We start from the raw sequence: 12703 nt of genomic DNA on the forward strand, positions 1-12703 counted from the left end.
GTGCTCCTCTAACGGCGGTGCACCCAGCAAGCCACCCTCCCACCAGGGACCGCAGGCTGGCAGGCAGCCAAGGACACAAGAAGTCTGGAGCTGTGTCCTCGCTCGTGTTACTCAACCTGCTGGCAGGGATGCTGTGCGACCCCAGCGCTGTCACAGAGACCGATGACGGCCACCTGCAGTGTAGACAGCAGAGAGGGGCTCAGGCTGAGCCCCCGAAGACGAGGGACTGTGCTTTAGTTCCCGCTCTGCCCCCCTGCCCCGGGGCTCTCTGCACCCTGAGGAGGAGATGAGAAGCCACGTCCTCACGTGGCAGGCTCGGCAGGTACGGGCGAGGCCACATTACTAAGAAAAGGATACAATCCGCACTTCGTGGAGCGCCCACTTCTGTTTCAAGAACTCGATGAGGCTGGAGACCTTCCGGTGGAGCTCCACAATCATCCTGCGGAGAAACCACGGGCAGCACAGGGCGGCCGTTACACGGGGAGGGAAGCTCCTGAGGACCACGAGGCCGTGGCGGCGACATGAGACGGGGCCACGGGCTGTGGACGACGCGCAAGGGAGGGGCCGGAGGCACGGTGCCCGGCAGGGCCACTGACTCCTTTTCTTAGAAGTCAGCCCTTTAGGGGCGCCTGGGTGGCTCAGTCAGTAAGGCGTCTGCCTTCGGCTCAGGTCATGATCTCAGGGTCCTGGGATCGAGCCCCTCATCGGGCTCCCTGCTCAGCGGGGAGCCTGCTTCCCCCTCTGTCTGTTCCCCCTGCTTGTGCACAAATACATAAATTTTTTTAAAAATTAGCCCTTTAGATGGAGAGAAGTAGAGATTCACATGAAGCTGTAAGAAAAAACCAGAGCTCCTGTGTGCCCTGCACAGGTCGTAGGTGAGCGCCCCTGGGATACAGGCCGTGCCGCAGCGCACCACGCTGTTCTGTTAGCATCCTCTGGGGCCAAGAAGGTAGGCCGGCCTGAACACCAGGAGAGCTTACACCCACGTGGAAGCAAAGAGTCCTGACGGATGAAGCGCTCCGCTCGGGGAGAGCAGCCACACAGCAGACCACAGGCCGCACTGTCCCCTTCCCGGGAACCGAACCGGCATGTGTGACAGGCGGTCAGGGCTGGGGGTGGGGGCGGTGAAGACGTCGTGGGTACGAGGTTCTGAGATAACGAAATGTTCTGGAGCCAGACTGAGGGGAAAATCCTACAACGCCGTGAGAAGGTACTCAGTGCCGCGAGTCAGACACCCTAAATGACTAACAGTTCATCGTAACTTAAGAGACCTTTACCTCAAAGAAGAAGTCTAACGTCTAAGTGAAAACCGGTCCAGACTCCCAGTGGTGCCGTGTCTACGTCCCACACAAACCCCCAGGAAGATGCTAAGACAGCGGGGAAGGGGTCCTGAGGGGACTGTCTCCGTCCCCCTGCTAACCACATGTCTGCCTCCCACGGCCCGAGAGCCCCTGCCATGTGTCAAACAGGAGCTCGACCCTTCCAGGACCCCCAGGTCCGAGGGCCGCCACCACAGGGCCTCACTGCCCCCTACCCTGCGTGGCGTCGGCGTCGGCATCCTGGGGGCCCCACCTCCCCCCCGAGGTGCTGAAGACCACGGTACCTGAGCCTCGGGTTCTGGGCCAGGCTCTGCACGCGGGCCCAGGCGTGGTTGTTCCTCGGCTGCAGCTCGACGGGGACCTTCAGCGGCAGGCGCACGGGCTTCTGGTCCTCTTCGTCACTCAAGCCTGAGACAAGACGGGGCCGCGAGGGCCCGGCACACGTCAACCTTGACGCAGAAGGCCGCACGCTCGGCCACACAACTAACGGGATCAACGGAGCTCCCGGCGAACAGCTCTGCGATGACAGCGAGGCCGGCAGAGAAGGCCCCGGGGACCCGGGCTCTGGAGCAGGGAGGCCAACAGGGCCGTGGGCACAGCCGCAAGCCTGAGCCACGGACCAGGCCACGAGAGGCCACAAGAGACCTGCCTGCGACACTGGCAGACATTTTGTCTGCACAGGCTGTGGCTTCTGAGCTAAACTCAGTCTCCTAGGGGACACACTGCTGTGACACGGAGCTTCGCGTGCAGGCGCTACCAGTGGGCAGGAGCAGCAGAAGCAGGCGCGGAGCCGCCGGGGAGACACTGCCAGCTCGGCCGTCCACGGCACCGGAGCAGCCTCACGGCCGTGGGCACTCACCGTCCGGGTCGCAGAGCTTCTTCAGCGCACGGCACATGGGTGCCTTGATCCGCAGGTTCCTCCCTTTGTAGCGCACGGTGGTGGCCCTGGGAAGGGTTTGAGGGGAACCGTGAGGTCTCCAAGTGAATGGCCGCTCCCCACCAAGCACACACAGAGGGCCAGTGAGAGCCTGGACAGACACGGGGTCTGGAAGCTCCCGGGGTCAGAGGCAGCTGCACACGGTGAGACCACACTATGACGCTGGAGGTCCCACTGTTCCCCCGCCCGCGCCTCCCGCTGCGAGGACGCCTGTCGGTCCCCGGAAGCGGGCCCGCCCTCCGGCCTGCAGGTGGTGTGGCACCAGCTGCCGTCCGTCCCCTGGAAAGCCCACTGTGCGGGAGCCCCGTCAGACGTCAAATGCACGCCCTTCTCTTCTCCGCCTCCTCGGGGTCGGGGTCCCTGGAGAGCAGAAGCTCCGAGCCCTCCTCGAGGCAGCCACTACTCCCCATTACAGCGCTCCGCGGTCCCTCTGTCAGCCACACCGGCGGAGCCTACGGGAGCAGGAGCCGCTCGCATCCCATAGACACAAGGTGCCACCTGCTCGTGCTCCCCAAAACGGACCCCAGGCAGGCCCCGGATCTGTCACAGCTGAGGATGACACTGTGTGAATCCCACCGTGGCCACAGCTTGTGGGTTAGAATGACACAAACTAAAGGATTTCCTGTAACTGATGAACAGAACATCCACAAGAGAGCTCCTTCCAGAAAGCACACTCGGGAGGCTTGGGGATACTCGAGAAAGCTTGGCTGTCCTGAAAAATGACAGGGAAGTGACGACAACTCTGGAACCCTGGAGACCCGGAGGGACATGGCCCTTCCTCCACTTGGAACAGGAAGTCACCAAAGGCACGTGCAGGCCAGTGCTTCTGGGACCAGGTCACCACAGGACCCTGAGATGTCACAGGCAGCTCTGGCCGGCCAACCAGTGGCTACAGACGCAGGTTCACACCCTCCAGCAGGGTCTGGTATGCTGTAAGTTGCTTTTATAACTGTTTTAACCAGTTTTTGGAATGCTGTGACCTCTCCAGGAGAGAGCTGCTGTGTCGTGGCCACTCCGTTTCTAAGAAAACCTAGTGAAGGACTTAGAGGATGCATGTGCTACGATTCCAAGTGTGTGACAAAGAATCACGTATTGTATCTGTACACTTAAGCACATGAAGTCCCCGGGAAAAAAAATCGGAGATACACACAGACCTTGTGTCCGTGGTTACTTCTGGAGTAGAAGGCGGACAGGGCGGCTAGGGTTAGGGTTTGCACCACTGGGTGTGCACGCGGCCGTATCTGTGTGTGACGCACGGAGCTACAGAAGCATGACTCTGGAACAGTCCTGCCTACAGCTGGAGGTCCTGGTGCCCTCGGAGGTGCGCGACAAGCGCTGGCCGCCCGCCTCCCGCTCCCCTGAGGACAAGCCCCGGGTGCGCTCCCATCTGCGCCGCAGCTAGCTTGGACACAACTCCTACCTCTGAGGAAACAGAGCTGCACCGCCCTCCTCCCGGGAGGGAAGAGCGCTGAGCTCCCACAGCAGACTTCACGGAGGCCTCCAGGGGGAGTCTAGAAGGCCAGGACGGCGGTGGGATGTGGGCAGGACCAGGCCGCGGCAGCCAGTCTCACGGGACCCCACCACTAACGCCCCCCAGGTAGCCGCCGTGCCGCGCACCCAGCCGCCTGCTGGCCGAGCCCCTTCTGTGCCCGCGATCAGCACAGCACCATGAGCGGCGCGGAGCTAGGGTCGCCTGTCGAAGAGACCAGGACACCAGGAAGCCCACTCCCCGCACGGGCCAGGCAGCGTGGTTCAGAGGACGGAGTCTGTGTGGAAGGCACATATTGCTCCTCCGAAGAGTGAAACCCTGAGGTGTGGTCACCCTGACCGGGGGATACGGAGGCAGCTGAGTGCTGCCGTGGGCGTGCGGAAGGCAGACTCGGTCCCGGCTGGTCCCCGGCAGCAGCTGCGGGGCCCGTGGGCCTCTCTGCCCATCACTTCTTGTTCCATCTGCGCCAAAGCAACAACACGGGGTGGGCGGCTGCGCCACGGGGCACCTGTGTTTGCGATAATTACATTTTCCGTTAAACTGCTCTTTTGTGACTTCCTTTTTTTAGTTTTTTTTTTTTAAGTGAAATTGAACAGTCCCCTTTTGTATGACCAGAAAACATCTAAGATCACGCTCTCTTTTCTCTTCTCTTACACGGAGGTCCTATGAATGTCCTGAGGCTAGCAGCTGCCGAGGCAAAGCCCCGCTCATGCTCGAGGACAGGCCTCATGGGCCTGGCCACAGTCCCGGATGTGGTCTGTGCCCCTGCAGCCGCAAGCCCGTCCTGGAGCTGAGCCACGGGAGGGTGACCACTAGGCTGGGCGCCCCGGCTTTAAGACACACCATCTGCAGAAGGCTCGCACTTCGACTCTGACGGAAGGTCGCACAGAGGACGCCAGGCAACCCTCCCCCCACCCCCACGTTGTTGCTCTGACGAAACAGGCAACAGGCTAGCTCCTCCACGTGCACGGGAGTCTACGTTCCCTTCTGCAAAGTCACGTGACGAGCCCAGTAAGCACGTGCTGACTCTACGCGGCTAGCCTGGGACTGTCGCCGTGAGGGGGGACCTGAGGGCTCTCCTCGGTCCATCTGCTTCCGAGTCCTCCAGCTCTGCAACGAGAGGACGTCCACAGATCACTGAGGAAGTCTGCAGGGGAAGGACGGGAAGTTCGCTGCGTCGGTACTCCACGGCCTCAAGTAAAGGAGCCGTTCCCGACGGGCACCGCACTGACGTCCCCCCATCTGCCTCGCCTTTACGGGCCACCGGCTTTGTTCTCGGAAACAGGCGTCTGCTGGTGGAAGGCGACACACCCAGCCGTGGAACAGGAGGGAAACCTGCAGACAGACCCACGGAGCGCGGCCCACGGGCCTCATGCAAGGGTGCGGGAGCACCAGGGTAGGAAGGACGGCACTTTCCACAGATGCCCACGGACCACGAACATGAACCACGGCACGAGCTGCGTGTCACAGACCACGGAGAGAAACATCAAACCCTAAAACTTTTATAAGGAGGCAGAGAGCAGCACCGTGACTCTGAGCGAGACAAAGAGTTCCCAGAGGTGACACTGAAGTCACAGCCCATAAAGGAAGATGGCAGATGGGGCCTCAGCAGGACTGAGCACCGCCCCCCCGCCACCCCCCACCCCGCGATAGGCACCAGGAAGGCAGGACAAGACGGAGACCAGGAGAAAACACTGCTGACACCCATCCGACCAAACACTTGGGTCTGCAGCGCTTTGAGAACTTTCTCATCTCAGTGATAAGGAAACGGGTGCGAGATCTGAGCAGGCTGGTCACTGGAGAGAGACAGAAGGGCGACACGGACATGCACAAGAAAGATGCTCAGGGTGGCCAGTCCCCGGGGACGTGCAGACCGACCCCGCCACGAGATACCACTTCCCACCCGTGAGGCCCAGTGTGGAGAGCTTGGGCAGCGACGGGCCTGCCTAGAAGACCACGGGCAGCTCCCTAGGAAACCAGCACCCACACACCCACCCCTCTGCCCGGTGCCACGGAATGAACACGCAGAGACCAAGGTTTAGAGTAGCTCCTTCTGCGGAACAGCCCGTGCTCCTCGCTGGGGGGTGGATAAGCACACGGGACAGCCGCCGCGGGGACGCTACCCTGCAGGGAGAGGCACGAACTCTAGACCCACAGGGACAGAGCTCACACCTACACCACTATGCGGAAACCGCCAACCTCAGACGGCCAGGCGCGGTGTGACCCTGCGTGGACGGCGTCCTGGGAGAGGAGGACCCTAGGGGCTGCTGCGGCTGGGCGGGCGTGGGGACCGCAGAGGGGCAGCACAGGGAGGCTGGGGGTGATGGAGCCGGCCGTGTCCGCATCGTGCACCTCCTCACGTTCGGAACGGGACATGGAAGGCTGTGTGAAAAGGCCGTCTTCTGGGTGATGCCCTCTCGGTGACATTCAGGAAAAGGCACCCTTGCAGACAGGGCTGGGGGAGGGAGCGAGTCAGGACAGCACGGGGGTCTTGCAGGGCAGGGACGCTATCCCACGAGCCTGTGGTGGACACAGGACACTGCTCTACTGTCGCTCTCGTTCTGCCCTGCCGCACACACGTGCAGGAAGACACCCGCTCACGACCCGCTTCCGGACAGCGGCCCGTACCGCAGACCACAGACAAGTCCACAGCCCAGCAGGGGAGAAAGGGGATGGAACGCACAACAGGACAAGTGACAGCACGTGCACACACAGGACCGCCCTCTCCGAGCACCCAGAGCCGGTGCAGGTGAGCGTGGCCTTCGGGCGGCTCCTCCACCAGTAAATGCAGGTTAAGGGGAGACAGGCTCTGCTTTATTGCTGTTTCAACCCGACGCTCGAACTTTTTCACAATCGACTTTCTGAAAGACTGTAAGTGACTTTCTCGGGCTTCCTGCTTGCTTCTCGGGCACATCAGTCAGAGCAGACCGGGAGCCGGCAGCACGTGGCATCACCGTACTTCCCCACCTGGGATCTGTGAGGGGCTCCCTGGAGTCCCGACTGACCCGGCCCCGGTGCCCGGCACTAGCCCCGGTGTTCCGGAGCTATGGGCCGGTCTGGGGCCTGACAGGTAAGCTCCCACGGTGCCCAAGGGAGTGCCGAGCTGGCCAGTCACACGTGAGAGACACACGACACGCAGACTGTGTGGAGGCTCAGGGCTGGGGTGGCGTTCGAGCTCGCAGCCGGGGGAAGAGGGAGAGCCCATCGCCCGGGTAAGGGAGGGAGTGTGCCGGGGCGGGGGCGGCCGAGGGCAACAGCAGTCAGAAACGCTAGCCCCAGCGAGGCGTGCAGCCTGCCACCCACGGGGCCCGGGGGAAGGAGCTGGGAAGCAGGACCCGAGGGCACCCAGCCTCTGTCCGGGACGCTCCTCGAGCCCAGGGCCTCATGAGCTCTGTGCTGGGGCTGGTTCCCACCTGTCCCCGCCTCGAGGTCCCAGGGCCAGCACTGGGGGGTCGCTGTCACCCCACAACCCCCTGAGGGCTCCTACACAGTTTGACCACCAGGCAGCGACACCAGCCACTCAGTATGAGGTCCCAAGGCTTACGCCACAGACGTTGGACTTCTGCAGCCAGAAATACAGACAAATGCATTTTCATAAATAAACACCTCAGGACAAAAGAAATCACACAGCGTAGAGCTAGTAAGAAGAATACCCTTTCCCAGCACGGACCTTCCCTTCTCTAACAGGACAGAAGCTCGCTTCCTAGATGCTCAAACAGAAGGCTGGTGTGAAGAACGGAGGTGCCCTGCATGCCTGCCACCCCCAGAGGGCCCGGTGTGAGGCGAGAGCTACTCACTGAGCTGTCCCGCTGCGGCCGCGCACTCACCCCGTCTCGCTTCCCAAGAGAAGAACGCAGCACCCCACACCCCGCCAGGCCCCGTGCTTCCCTCTGCGCTGCCCTCCGCCAGCATGAGTGACGCTGGGGCACGCACCCTTACGAGGGCGGCTCGCCACTGGCCTAACGGCTTCCCGCCGTGGGACTGTGGGGGTCAGAGAGCACGCACACTTACAGGGGTGGGTTACATACGCACACTGCACGCCTGCTGTTTGCAAACACTTACACGGACGGTGCCCTGAGACTCTCCACCCACAACTGTGACAAACAACACTGCTTCCGTCTGCTCTCCTCTCTGGCCTGAGCCATGCGGGGAGGCACGCGTGGTAACACTCACTGCCCCCCCCCCCGATCCCAGGGGGTCTGGGGAGCGGCCACATCGGCCCCGCAAGCTCTCCCGACGGCTGTCACGCGCCAGGGCAGCCAGGGAAGGAGATGCAACGTGCCTCGGGCCGCAACCCCACTTCCGTGCCTTCGTGGCGGGAGAACATGTGCCGCCCCACGCGCTCAGCCACCGTCGCCCCGACTTCGCTGCCGTGGGGCTGAGGTCACATCTGGCCAGCCACCTCCCTCCTCCCTACATGGCCCCCTTCAGGAGTCCCTGCGCGCAACCCACAGTGAGGCACGGAGGATTATGCTGCCCTCCCCGCAGGCCGGGTATCTCCACTGGCTGTGGGGAATGCGGCCCGGGAACGTTCCCTCTGGTCCCCCGGAGCAGCCCGACTGCCGATCTACCTGCCCCGGACACACACTGTTTACCGGCCCCGGGCCATCCCAACAGTGCGGCGCTGAATATCCAAGGCAAACACGAGGTGCACACGCGCCTCCTGGATCCTTCCTGGGTCAGAACCATCCCAACAGTCACGTCACCTTCAGGCCTTAATATCATGGCCCCTCGCCCGGACCGTGGGGACTTGGCTACTTGTCCCTCTGGCCCCCAGCTCAGGGCCTCTCCAATCTCCAGGAGGCCCTAAAACCAGCCATCAGGCCGCTTTCACGCTTCTCAACACGCCTTCCCTGAAGTCGATGGACCGTGAGGCAGACCTGTCTGTCCAGAAACCCAGGAGGCCACTTCCTCTCTGCGCTGCTCCTGCAATGAGACTGACTCAAAGCCAAGCAAACGCACAGTTTTCCATTAAACCAGTGCCCAACGCCCTTGAGCACAAAGGACCAGGAATCTCAGCTCAGGCCCCGGGCGAGTCTGGGGCCAGTGAAAGAGGAGGAGGAGACGCCCCCACAGATCGCATCCAGGGAGCGCTCCTGCTCGCGGGACAGCTCTCCTGCTGGCGGGGGAGACGCCAACACCAGAAACCACTCCCGCCAAGGATCCTCTGCCTTCCTGCGACGCTGCCCCAGAGGCACGCATGGCACCCAGAGAGCCCACAAACTCAGCTTTGACCCCAGAGCGGCAGGGCCTGTGTGAGGGCGGGAAGGAACCCGCGGAGACTGCAACAGGTGAATGGGGGTGGGGAGCGGCGGCCAGAGTCACTCGCTCTGGAGCTCGGCCCCACGCCTCCACGAGGCTCCGCCTGCCCGAGGACACCGGCAGTGAAGGCCGCGCGCCCCCTTGCACAGCAGGCGGGGTGAATCGCTGCTCTGTCCACACGGCGCTCACACACGCGGCCTGGTTACTACCACGTCTGCTTCCAAGGCGGGCAGTTCACGGGAATAAGCCCCTGGGAGCCCAACGGGAGCCTCTGTACGGTTAGACGCTAGGCTGGAGCCAGGGCACAAACCACACGGCCGGCCCCAGCTGTCAGGAGCTCACGCCCAACGGGCGGGGGCGTGCAGGCCAGCCAGCACCAGGCTGAGAGACGCAAGGCCAGGTCCTGCAGACGGTCCAGGGGACAGCTAGCCTTCGACCGGGAGGGCCCGGGGACGGCCCGCGGGTCCATCTAGGACAGGGGGCAGAGATCCAGGCAGAGCGCATGAGCTCTGGAGGGTCGAGGGGGAGGGATGCGGCGGCAGCACCAGGGGGGAAGGCTGCGCACCCAGAACCCGCAGACCGGGGAACAGGGGAGGGTCCGGGCCGTGCAGCAGCGTGGCCGAGGCGCCCGCCAGAGCAGCTGGGAGAGGCAGACGGGCGAGAGGAGCAAAAGGTGGCCAAGAAGGACCCCGAGAGTGTGAGGTCGGGGGCCTTCCCAGGAGGAGCTGCCGCGGCCTCCCGGCTGGGACACGGGAGAGCTCTACGCCGTACGGGATTTAGAGATTGGGGCGCAGAAACGGGGGACAAGTTGGATCTGGAATCCCTCCCCCAGAAAAGGTTCGCCAAGGCCCCGAGGAGCATTCACGCTGCCCAAGGAGAGCACAGAGCGGCACGGAGCTAAGTATGGCATCGGGACGGTCCCAAGAGGGCTCTGGGAGGAGGGAAGAGCGGGCGATTACAGGGCCGGAGAGCCGCCCAGCCAGACAGCGGCACGAGGCCGGGGCCCAACAGCGAGGCTGACAGAGTGAAGGCGGCCTCGAAGGCCAGCTCTGAATGGGGCACCGAGCGCGCGCCACCCATCTTCGCTGCAGCAACAGTCAGCGCGGAGCAAGCGGGAGGACCTCCAGGGCAGACCCGGCCCGGCCTCGAGGGGCGCGGAGCCTCGGCGGGGGCAGCGCAGGAGCAGGACCAGAGGAGCCGCAGGACGGCAGGAGCGAGAGGAGAAGGCACTCCCAGCCCGCACGCAAGTGGGGACAGGGCAGGAACATGAGGTGGTCAGGGCTGCATAGGGGCTGCCACCCTGCCAGGGGGCCCCTAGAGAAGAAGGAGACGGGGAGCAGCCCGGGCGCGGTCCCCTGCTCTCCCAGGGCTCTGAGTGGCAATCCGCTTAACCCCGGGGAGTTCGGCACCTTACGGGCCCCGGTGAGAAAAAGCAAGAAAACCACGAGTCCCAGGGTCTGGGCCTCAGAGAAGCCCGCGTGCGTCCCAAATCCGCGCAGCGCTCCACAGGGCAGGCCCCACTTACCCGGCCTGAATGAGCTCATTCAACTTCGTGGCGTTCTTGTCATCCATACCTTTAATGGAAAAGCAAATAAATGTGACCACAAAGCTCTAAGGAACAAAACCGGTGAAGATTCCCAAGTAGTTATCAGATAACGGCCTTCCAGAACACTGGCCCCGCATTAGCCGCAGCTCCTCCCAAAGCCCGGACCGAGAGCGCCGTCCCCACCTGCACGTCGTCTCCATCCACCCGGACTTTCTCGGGGGAACCACTACCTGCCTCCGCACGCCAGATGCCTCCCGGCCAGACCCCCCTACACTGAGCCTCCGCCCTCCCCAGCCGTGGAGTGCACAGACCCCCCCTCAGGGTCACCAGCAGGTGGGCCTCTCCTGCTGGGCTCAGGGCATCTGTGGGCCCGCCGAGGTCTGCTCTGGGTCTCTGGGTCCCCAGGGTGGGTGAACGATGAACCGAGAGCCTGCGCGTTCGCTAGCGCTGACCCTACATTCCCCTGCCCCCTCCCAGCATCTGCACTGCCCTCTAGACATCCAGGGAAACAAAGTAACCTGAGAGGTGCTGGATGTTTGCGGGTCGTTGCAAAATTCTTTTAGCTCTTCTATACTTTTGGGGGGAAAAAACAAGCTACAGACACACAGGCCGAAAACCAAAACAAGGACAAAATCCTTAAAGCAGAAGAGAAAAGTAACCACTCCTTCCAGAGGAGTGAAGGCACAAGGGCCAGTGGGCTCTCCCCAGAAACCGCGCAGGCCAGATGCGGGAGCCACATCTTCACAGTGAAGAAAGAAAAACTGTCGCATCAGAGCTCTACGTCCCGAAAAACACCTTTCAAGAATGAAGACAGGGACACCTGTGTGGCTCAGTGGGTTAAGCCTCTGCCTTCGGCTCAGGTCATGATCTCAGGGCCCTGGGATTGAGCCCCACATCGGGCTCTCTGCTCGGCTTCCTCCTCTCTCTCTGCCTGCTTCTCTGCCTACTTGTGATCTCTCTCTCTCTCTGTGCCAAATAAACAAAATCTTAAGAAAATAAAAGAATGAAAACAACATAGCTTTACAGATGAATGATCACTGAAAGACACGTGACGAGGACAGCAGGGCAAGTCCCTCAGGGACAGAGACGGGCCTCCGGGACAGAAGGGAAAGAGGCGGGCGCAGCCCTCCCCTGGGCGCACACAGGTCCCAGCAGCCCCAGTGGTGAGCAGCGCAGCAGGCCGTCCCCCAGGAAGGCAGGGTCTGCAGGGCCAGGCGCGCCGCCGGGAGGCCAGACTGTCCGTCCTGCAGGTCCGTGGGCATGGGAGCAGAGACCAAAGGGAAAGCAGAAAGTAGTGCCAAAAGGAGAACGGAGGTCCCATCAGTCCTGCATATGGCAGGCCAGACAGACGGACAGAGGCCCGGGGATGGAGATATGGCAACCACCAGGTTTGAGTCATGCGACGGGCACCATCCCAGGACCCAGCGTTCGGGGAAAAGCCGCCCGAACACATGGGTGAGGACTGGAGATGGCTGGTGTGTCCCCATGCCCCGTGCCAACACCGGGCTGCTGTGGCAGCAGGAATAAGCTCTGGGTGTAAGACTCAGTCCTGGGGGCAAACCTGCCACCTCATAGCCAAGGAGCCTTGTACAGACACTTGTTTTCATCGAGGTGGAGCTTCTTTGGCCCCAGAGATACCCCCAGCACAGCAGCCCTGCGAGGCGTGTGTCCGAGTCCCAGGGACACAGCAGAGACTTGACATCCACTGTTTCAGGACTCACATGGGTCCAGAAACCTCAGCTAGGAAGACCGTCTTAAATAAAAGCACGCTCTGACCCCGATTCCGGCAGAGCCCAGGAGCGGCCGCCCACAAGCAGTCTCCGCAGGAGGCAGCGCCCCGAAGCCTGCCGCTTCCCTGTGCACCCTCACATCCCAGTGAGTGCGGCTGTGGGCGGGGGGCAGGCGGGGCTCAGCTGGACCAGCCCCAGGGGGTGCAGGGCACTAAGAGCTCAGGTGGGGTCCCGAGGACGTGTGACAGGTGCCCGGCTCAAGAGGGACGGGGGAGACGTCGCCAGCAGGAGGAGACAGTGGAGCTGCAGGGTGTCGGAAAGAGGGGAGGAGGTCCAAGTACAGAGGCCCCTGGGGCCGGGGTCCCAGTGCTGCCCTGGGATGGGAGGGGGTGACAACGGCAAACCACCCAAGGTCACAGA

The 12703-nt window shown here is 62.6% G+C and overlaps 1 protein-coding gene across 1 annotated transcript in view; it reads right to left on the bottom strand.

The window, feature by feature from the left end:
- The window catches only part of CRAMP1 (cramped chromatin regulator homolog 1), a 51922-nt gene that overhangs the window by 18476 nt on the left and 20743 nt on the right, over positions 1 to 12703 (bottom strand). Inside the window, exons 6-9 of the mRNA XM_080830632.1 lie at positions 10533 to 10581; positions 2179 to 2264; positions 1604 to 1727; positions 358 to 439 (exon numbers count right to left, since the gene is read on the bottom strand). Of these exons, the coding sequence (XP_080686758.1) occupies positions 358 to 439; positions 1604 to 1727; positions 2179 to 2264; positions 10533 to 10581 (341 nt within the window). The remainder of the gene's footprint in view (positions 1 to 357; positions 440 to 1603; positions 1728 to 2178; positions 2265 to 10532; positions 10582 to 12703) is intronic.

The sequence above is a fragment of the Martes martes genome, assembly GCF_963455335.1.
Source record: "Martes martes genome assembly, chromosome: 18".
Lineage (NCBI taxonomy): Eukaryota > Metazoa > Chordata > Mammalia > Carnivora > Mustelidae > Martes > Martes martes.